This window comes from Lupinus angustifolius, unplaced genomic scaffold, assembly GCF_001865875.1.
Source record: "Lupinus angustifolius cultivar Tanjil unplaced genomic scaffold, LupAngTanjil_v1.0 Scaffold_121_5, whole genome shotgun sequence".
NCBI classification, from domain to species: domain Eukaryota; kingdom Viridiplantae; phylum Streptophyta; class Magnoliopsida; order Fabales; family Fabaceae; genus Lupinus; species Lupinus angustifolius.
Window position 1 is genome coordinate 1 of NW_017725057.1, and position 8,604 is coordinate 8,604.

The window sequence follows — 8,604 nt, forward strand, 5'->3', positions numbered from 1 at the left end:
ATAAGTAATTATATAAAGATAAATGACATGTTATGCAAGAATACCATAAACTTTGATGCAAAATAAAAAAATGTATACCTTCCATTTTAATATCTTTAATTTTATATTTCCTAATCTCGCTTTAGTTTTTAAATGTTTTTATTTGATTTTAACTTTAAATACACATTGTCATTAGGGATATTCAAATCCAAACCGGTCCACAAATAAAACCGAAAACTGATTAAAAATAGACCAAAATCGCAAAAGCCAAATGTGTTTAGATCATGTTGAACTTATTTTTTAAAGACCGATTGGTTCAGTCCGGATTTTGGTTTCACCTCTTGGATCCAGACCGATCCAAACCATACCGAATTAGTATGTAAAGTTTAAGTGTGTAATACTTTTAAGTGTCCTCCAAACTTAATCTTAAATCTCAACTCTAAAATTGTACCTATATTTTATTTGTTATATTCAATAACACATATATATGTTTCTGTGTTTTAAATCATATCGATTATATTTAATATACTTTTTTGGAACTTAAACCATTTCCCACAACCAAATGAAGAGGATTCAAGTGTTGATTTTGATTAAGTGCTTTATTACCAATTTTATTGGTGTAAAGTATTATTGTTATTAATCATTAGTGGAATACTCTAACTATTAAAATTACGTTGCAAGTGCTCATATTGTTATTATTGATATTTTGTTGTTTTATTGTCTACTTATTATTGATATCTTGTTGTTGTTGCCATTTTTTGCTTTTATTATTATTGTCTTCATGTTTATTACTATTTTATGATGTTGTTTACTTATCCTAATGTTGAACACATTTTAATGTTTTTGAACAATATTTTTATTCTTGCTTTATGCTTAATATTTAGTCATTTTTATGAGTTTTGAATGTAAGTGCAATTTCAATATTTTATAAAAAAAAACGATTCAAACCGAGCCGAAATCACATATATTATTTGGATCATATTGGATCAGACATCTTAATATAATTTTTTTTATGGCAAGGGTGAAACACCCATTTCATTAAAAAAGAATAGACATACAACAAAGAAAAGGAAAAGGTTACAAGTTGGAAAGCCTATAATTAGGCAAGCCTAATTTATTCCTAGAGAATTCCTCATATATGAAGTTCGGGACGGAATTCCATATTGTGTTCTCTTGAGAAAATATACCATAAGAAGCAAGCTTATCAGCACAAGAGTTACCTTCTCTATAGATGTGCGTAATGCGAACGTTCATCGATTGTAACTTACGCTTGCAATTATTCCAATCCGCAAACAATTTCCAAGGAGCAAGAGAGTTGTTGTTGAAAATGTCAACTACCGTGGTGGAATTACTCTCTAGCCAAAGATTTCTCCACCCACGGTTAAAAGCTATGTTGACTGCTTTAATTGCAGAATGCATCTCCGCATACACCGCATTTTGAATACTCAAATAGGACGCAAAGCAAACCAAGCACGCGCCAGAGGAGTCTCTGAAAATACCACCCCCTCCAGCGTAACCCGGAGACCCGTGAGCAGCACCGTCCGTATTGGCTTTAATCCAACCATCCTGCGGATTCTGCCTAACAACTTCAAGAATTTTTGGAGCCTTGGGGATTCTAGTAGCAACCTGAAATTTTCTTAGAATAACTAAATCATTTATGTTAGTCAAACCAGTAACCGAGGGCAGATTACCCGCAAGAGTAGTATCCGCGCTTAGCTTTGCGATTGCTAATGATAAAGAGATTTTCTTGTCCTCAAACCTTTTTTTATTACAACAATACCAAATTCCACTAATTGCATTTATCACACAAGCCAGTAAGACTTCAGTAACCTGCTTGTTGAAGTGATGGTTGCGGGAAGATAAAATAGAAGCAACCGAGGTAAAGTCCAAATTAATTGAGAGCACTGACATGCTCCAATTCCAAATGCTCTTAGCAAAGCAGCAAGTCAGGAAAAGATGGTTAGGATCCTCCGTAGCAGAGTGACAAAGGCTACAAGCTGACGCCATCATGCAACCTCTACTTTGGAGATTATCATCAGTTGGCATTTTCCTATGTAAAATTCTCCATATGAGAAACGACTTTGAAGGCGGGATGCACCTAGCCCATATTAGCTTACACCAGGAGAGTTTAGGACTAGGAACCGACAGAGCCATGTACGAGGCTTTTAAAGTCCGCACCCCGTCGCTGGTATGCTGCCAGACGAGATTATCACCCCCACCATCTCTATTGTAACAAGCAATTTTACCAGCTAAGTCAGGAGCAAACCTTACTAGAGCAGCATGAAGCCTCCATCTATCATCGAGGATGAAGTCAGCCACCGAAGAGGTCAAACAGTTGTGCAGATGAAGAGGAATATGTAAGGTGTCCACCAATGGAGTACCCATCCAGTTGTCCCTCCAAAAGCTGACTTGGTTTCCGTCCCCAACCAGCCAAATCGAATTCGAGCCAACCAAATTCCAATTGTCTTTGATGCCTGACCAAATAGAAGATCTATAGTACCTTGTTGTAGGGGAGTTGCTGCAACCAAATCTTTTTCTACAGAAAGAGGCCCACTCCTGCTTCAAGCTTCTCATTTCCCAAGGCAGCTTTAACAAGGCAACTTTATTCAACATTTTGAGAGATCTGAGGCCCAAACCTCCCTCCTACAACGGAGAGCAAACCTTATGCCAAGCCACAGTGACCAATTTCCTCACCCTAATATCCCCCGACCAAATGAAATTTCTGATGCTATTATTCACCAAACCCATAATCTGGGGAGGCCATTTATAAATCTGAAAACTGAACATAAGCATACTCTGAATGACAGATCTGACTAATTCCACTCTATCCATGATAGATAATAGCTTACCTTTCCAGTTCCCAAGCTTATGAAGTATTCTGTCAGCAATCGGTTGTAGGTGAATTCTCTTTGGCCTCCCTTTAAAGATAGGAACTCCCACGTAATTAAAAGGAAAACTACCAGCAGAGAAACCAAGAAACAAGGTCAGAGTAGCAATCTTTCTAGCAGAGACACTACCAATGTAAAACTTGCATTTGCTTATGTTGATATGCTGACCCGAACAATGGGCATAATCCCTGATTAGGTTCTTTAAACACTGAAGCTCTCTTTTAATCCCCTTGCAGAAAATGAAAACATCATCCGCATATAAAGCATGACTCAGGGTTACTAGACCATTAGGACCAGATATAGTGCTGATTTTATGGTCATTAACCCGATGTTGGATTCCTCTGCTTAAAACCTCTTCAGCAAGACAGAAAAGCAAAGGCAAAAGCGGATCCCCTTGTCTGACCCCTCTTCTACAACTGAAGAAACCAACATTCCTCCCATTCACACAAATTGATAGTTTGGCTGATTGCAAGATGGCTCTCATGAAAGAGATGAACTTATGACCAAAACCGAAGGCATTAAGAGTGTCCAGAAGGAACTCCCAATCTAAGGTGTCAAAAGCTTTCATGATGTCCAACTTTATTGCCAAGTTCCCCCTAAAGGTCTTGTGATCCAGCATATTAATGGCTTCAGAAGCAATACAAATACAATCCTGAATTTTTCTGTCCTTGATAAACCCTCTTTGGTGATTCGAAATGAGCTTAGGAGCAATAATAGCTAACCGATCCGCCAGGACCTTGGAAATGATTTTAAATTGAAAATTTGCTAGAGCGATTGGTCTGAAATCCTCAACTCTATCAGCACCTATAACCTTGGGAATGAGAATTATATTGTTAGAGTTCAGATTAGGGAGAAGCCAAGGGTGAGCGAAAAACTGCCTGACAGAATTGCAGACTTCCACCTGAATGATATCCCAGAAATCTTGATAGAAACAACCGCCAAAACCATCCGGACCCGGGGCCCCATCACCATTCATGTTGAAAACCGCATTTTTAATTTCCTCATTAGAAGGGATAGCAGCTAGATGCCGATTGTCCTCCTTAGAAACCAAATTAGGGATAACAGAGTCAATTAAAGAATTAGGGGTAGTTATGTTTAGGGAAGCAAAGATACCTGTGAAGTAGTCCAAAATGTGTCTCGCTATTTCATCCTGATTGGATAAAATAGTATCCCCCACCCTAAGCATAGAGATAGCTTTGGTAGACTGTCTAATCTTGCTAACTCTGTGAAAGAAAGCAGTGTTTCTGTCACCCTGAGAATGCCAATTAACCCGAGCCTTTTCTCTTCAAAAAACCTCTTCCATCTCAAAAGCTTGGAGCAACTCAGTCTGAGCCAAATCTTCCTGGGCAAGAAGCATATGATCCGTGCCCCCTCCATCAAGCAATTGTTGGATGTCGTCCACCTTGCTTCTAGCAATCCTCACTCTATTGTGAATGCTACCGAAAACATTGATGTTCCAGGATTTCAACTCATGCTTAATCAGACGCAACTTCTGAGAAAGAATGAACATAGGGCAACCGGAAACAGAGTTACTCCAAACCTCATTAACGAGCCTTCTTCAATCTGAATTAAACAACCACATTTTATGGAACCGGAATGGCACAATTCTGTCAAGAACATTATTAGAAGAATTAAGCATGATGTGATGATGATCTGAAGCACTTTTGTATAGGGTGCAGCAAGTGACATGGTTCCAAACATTTATCCAATCATTGTTGCAAAGAGCACGGTCAAGCCTTTTCTCAGTGAGAGCGTGACCCTTTCTTCTATTAGACCATGTGAAGGTAGAACCCGAGGTTGGAAGGTGCAACAACTCAGATGAGTCAGAAAATCTCTTGAAATCATCCATAGGAGGTCTTGCCGGAAGCCTCTCCCCACGACATTCATGAGCCCCCAACACTACATTAAAATCACCAATGCAACACCAAGGGCCCGAATCAACTCTCATAACCTCCGTAAGCTCCTTCCATAAAGATCTTCTAAGAGAGTAGTTGGTATGAGCGTACACTGCACTAATGAACATTCTCTGGTTTTCCACCTCCACCACCATATCTATATGTTGATCATAATTTCCCAGAATCCTGGGACAAAGCCCAACTCTACAGAGACCCCAAATAGAAGGCAAAAGACTGTTTCTATTATTCACAACAAACAAATGTAAGTTTAAATCCACCCAGAACTTGCTTTTAACAATGTCTTGAGAAACCATAGGCTCTGCAATGAAAACCAAGTCAGGCTTATTAGATAAACAAAGGTCTTTGAAGACTAACCTTGTTTTCTTATTACCAAATCCTCTACAATTCCAAAAGAGGATTTTCATTGAGCAATGTTAAGATAACCACCCTGACGGGTAAAATGCACTCTACCAGAGTTCTCCTTAGCTTTTAATTTCTTTTTCTGTGATTTGCTAATCACTTCCGTGAATTCCACCTCAGTGTCATCATTATCCTGATCATTCGCCCATAATCTTCCAACTAATCTCATATCATTAGCTACTGTTATGTTATCCAAATCAGCTGAATCCTGCACAATTAAATTGTCAGTCTTCACGGTATCAGATTCCAACATCACAACCTTTGCTGCTGGATTGGCTTCTGGAGTAAGAACCAAACGCTCCATATTGTTGAGGTTAGATGCCGCCCTGCTATCAATATCAAGGTTAATAACCAAGTCTTGAAAACTATCTGCCCCCTTTAGAACCTCAGGATTTGGATTCTCATCACTAGACAGAGGTATGGCAACCTCATTAGACTCCCCTGCTCTGGAATCGAACTTCCCTGGAGCATATTTTTTCCTTTTATCCGGCCTCTTCTCTGCCTCCTTTTTCTTCACTTTTCTGCATTGAGAAACCAAGTGACCAATTGCTTGACAGCCTTGACACAAATTAGGCAGATTATCATACTCAATGTTCACAAAGAAAGCATAACCTTCCCTTTCCACTAGTATTTGATCGGGCAGGTTGTCTTTAAGGTTTAACTCCACCAGCACTTTGGAAAAATGCCCAAAAGACCTGTTGGAGGTAGCATCATCCAGAGAGATGGGAGTCCCAATTCCTCCTGCTATGGAGAAAATTATTCTAGGGCTCCAATACTCCTGAGGGAGATTGTGAATCTTCACCCAACACCGAGTGTGGGATAATTTCTGCAGATTTGGATTAAAATCAGTCGTCCATAAGAATATTCTGAAGAAACCCGGTTTCAAACTCCAAGAACCGACCGAGCATACACTCCTCATGTCTTCGATAGACGAGAAAGCAAATTCGTAGTAGCCTTTACCCAGCGATACCAAAGACCACTTTCTAATCATGCTCCACATTGTTGATAGCTTGTCTTTCATCTCAGTGAGTTTTAATGGGGTATCCCCCTTCGACATAATGATTCTACCGTGTAAATGAAACTTGCATCGTTGTAGCCCTGCTTGATAATCTTCTTCTGGGATTTTAATCGCAATGGAGTCCCCTTCGATGCACGGCTTCGGAAGCTGAGATGCCCCAACATCGTAGGAGTTTCTTAGGATTTGTGCGAATGACTTTTTTGATGGAGAGAGAGATGGGGAAGAAGGAGAGATTGGAGAAGAGACCGGGAGATCCCCTAGAAAAGACCAAGGAACAAAATCTCTAGGAGAATTCGTGGAGAAGAAGAGAGACTCTTGAGAAAATACGAACCCTAGCGGAGCACATTTCCCCCAAATTGATTTTTCATCTTAATAAACAGACCAGACCGAACCAGACCGTATATTAATTATGAGTTTGGATCAGAATATTTTTTGCCTAAAAACTGATCCAAATGGACTGCGAATACCGCAAATTATCACCCACAAATTAAGTGAATATAATTAGTTGATATTTAAATAGATGCATTTATTATTCCAATCTACAACTTATTCCCTTTAATTAATTAAATTGTATAACTTTTTGTTTTTGAAATGCTTATTCCCCCATCTCATTATCTCATCTCTAAATGTAAAGATACATCAAAATATTCAATATTTTTTATGTAAAAGTTTGTCTACAACACATGCCCACAATATGACATCTTTTATAACCATAAAATAAAATCTTATGTACTAGCAAGATCTTAGTATAACTTTGTGTCCCATATGCTTCACTATATAGACTATTTGCTATTTTAGATATTTTGTTCCATAAAAAAATGCATGAATAATTATTATATCTGGTACTTTGATTAAAATCTAAAGAAAGCACTTTATCTTGAGAATAAAAAACTTTTTCCCCATTTATCAATTTCGGTGATTAAGTTTTTCTAACTTTTGTTTAGTTTTTGTGAACTTCAATTATTTTCCAATATATCCTTCATAAATTAATTAAAAAACAAATATTAGTATCATAGATACTTTTTCGCACAACAAAACCAAATCATATATTAAGATAACGTAAGGGGGTGCTAACCCAATACAATAAACCGAATAATTAAGAAGAATGAATTATACAAAGTCAAGGGTTGACACATCAATTAGAAAAAACACAATCTAATTTCCTAATTGTCGAGCTAAACCAAAACCACAATCTCACTTGAATAAGATCCATTATAGTTGTATAGTTGCACTTCTTGTCATTGAATATAGCATCATTTCTCATCAACCAAAGCGACCAAATCGTAACAAATCAAAGCATACACCAAAGTTCTATCCTCTTTTTATTTCTGCATTGCTGAATATTCATCTTTAAAAGCTGAGAGAAATGTCCCACACATCAAATTGCATCCCAATCCAATCATAGAAGTCTTTCCAAACATTAGCAGCAAAAGGGTATAAAATAAATAGATGATCTATTGTTTCAATCTCAATACCACACAACTTGCACCGAATATTTGGATGCACGACATGGAAGGATCCAAAAGCCACAACAATACTCTCTGTAATGTCCACCATTGCTCCAGCATTTGCAACCAAAACCGAAGTTGAACCAAGCAGCGTAGAAGCCACCTGCAGTAAACCAGCATGAGTCGAGGCATTACCAACATGAGCAACCTGCATCAACTCCTCAATGTCACCCAACTAAACCGACAGCAGCCCCTCCCTCTGTATCAAACTGAGCAGCCCCTCCCTCTGTATCAAACTGACCGACCCACTAAGCACATTAAAACCAGCCCCCAAAAACCCCCACCACTAGGCTGCACGACCCCCATTGACCCCCCACCACCAAAAGTAACCCCATCTGCGGTCCCCCCAGAGACAGATAAACCCCCATCACCAACCCAAAAACCAACCAGACCCCCAACAACAGCCCCCCCACCCCACCAACACCAACCCCCCTTCAGCAGCCACCCTAACAGCAGCACCCCCACTAGACACAACAGTCCCTCCACTCAAAACAGAAACCCCTACCTCACCCCTCTCTAGGCCTAATGAAACCCTGACAACATCTCCTTGTACCCCAAGGAAGTGATTTTTAAAAAAACTAACCTCTCATCGTGGTTATTATTGTTATTTTTAAGTTATTCAGTTGTTAAGGGACAAGATGTAGCATTCAGTTGAAAATTCGAAATTGTTGTTTCAAAAACAAAAATATTCCCTCTTAGGTTGCTATCTAATGTTTTCAGTATGTATACAAAACTATTGTCGTTGCAATTCTATTGTGTGAAATGATAGATGAGCAAAGTTGTCCAACAACCAAGTTAATTTCTATTCATTACCTCTGATGTTGTCGCCTTCTTTATAAACCTTTCCAAAAAAAATCTCTGCAATTTCACTCATTCGAATAAATTTGGCGTAGGAT

At 38.7% G+C, this 8,604-nt stretch overlaps 1 protein-coding gene across 1 annotated transcript; it reads right to left on the bottom strand.

Annotated features, from left to right (window-relative positions):
* Positions 1 to 1,166: 1,166 nt before the first annotated feature.
* On the bottom strand, positions 1,167 to 8,298 carry LOC109339940 (the record flags this gene model as incomplete). The annotated part of the gene is made up of 8 exons (XM_019577487.1): positions 8,292 to 8,298; positions 7,973 to 8,172; positions 7,676 to 7,856; positions 5,210 to 6,457; positions 4,471 to 5,081; positions 4,162 to 4,359; positions 2,719 to 4,119; positions 1,167 to 2,622 (listed from the first exon to the last, which is right to left on the bottom strand). Coding segments are annotated over exons 1-8 (5,302 nt in total), but the record flags the coding sequence as incomplete, so codon positions are not given.
* Between the last annotated feature and the right edge of the window lie 306 nt (positions 8,299 to 8,604).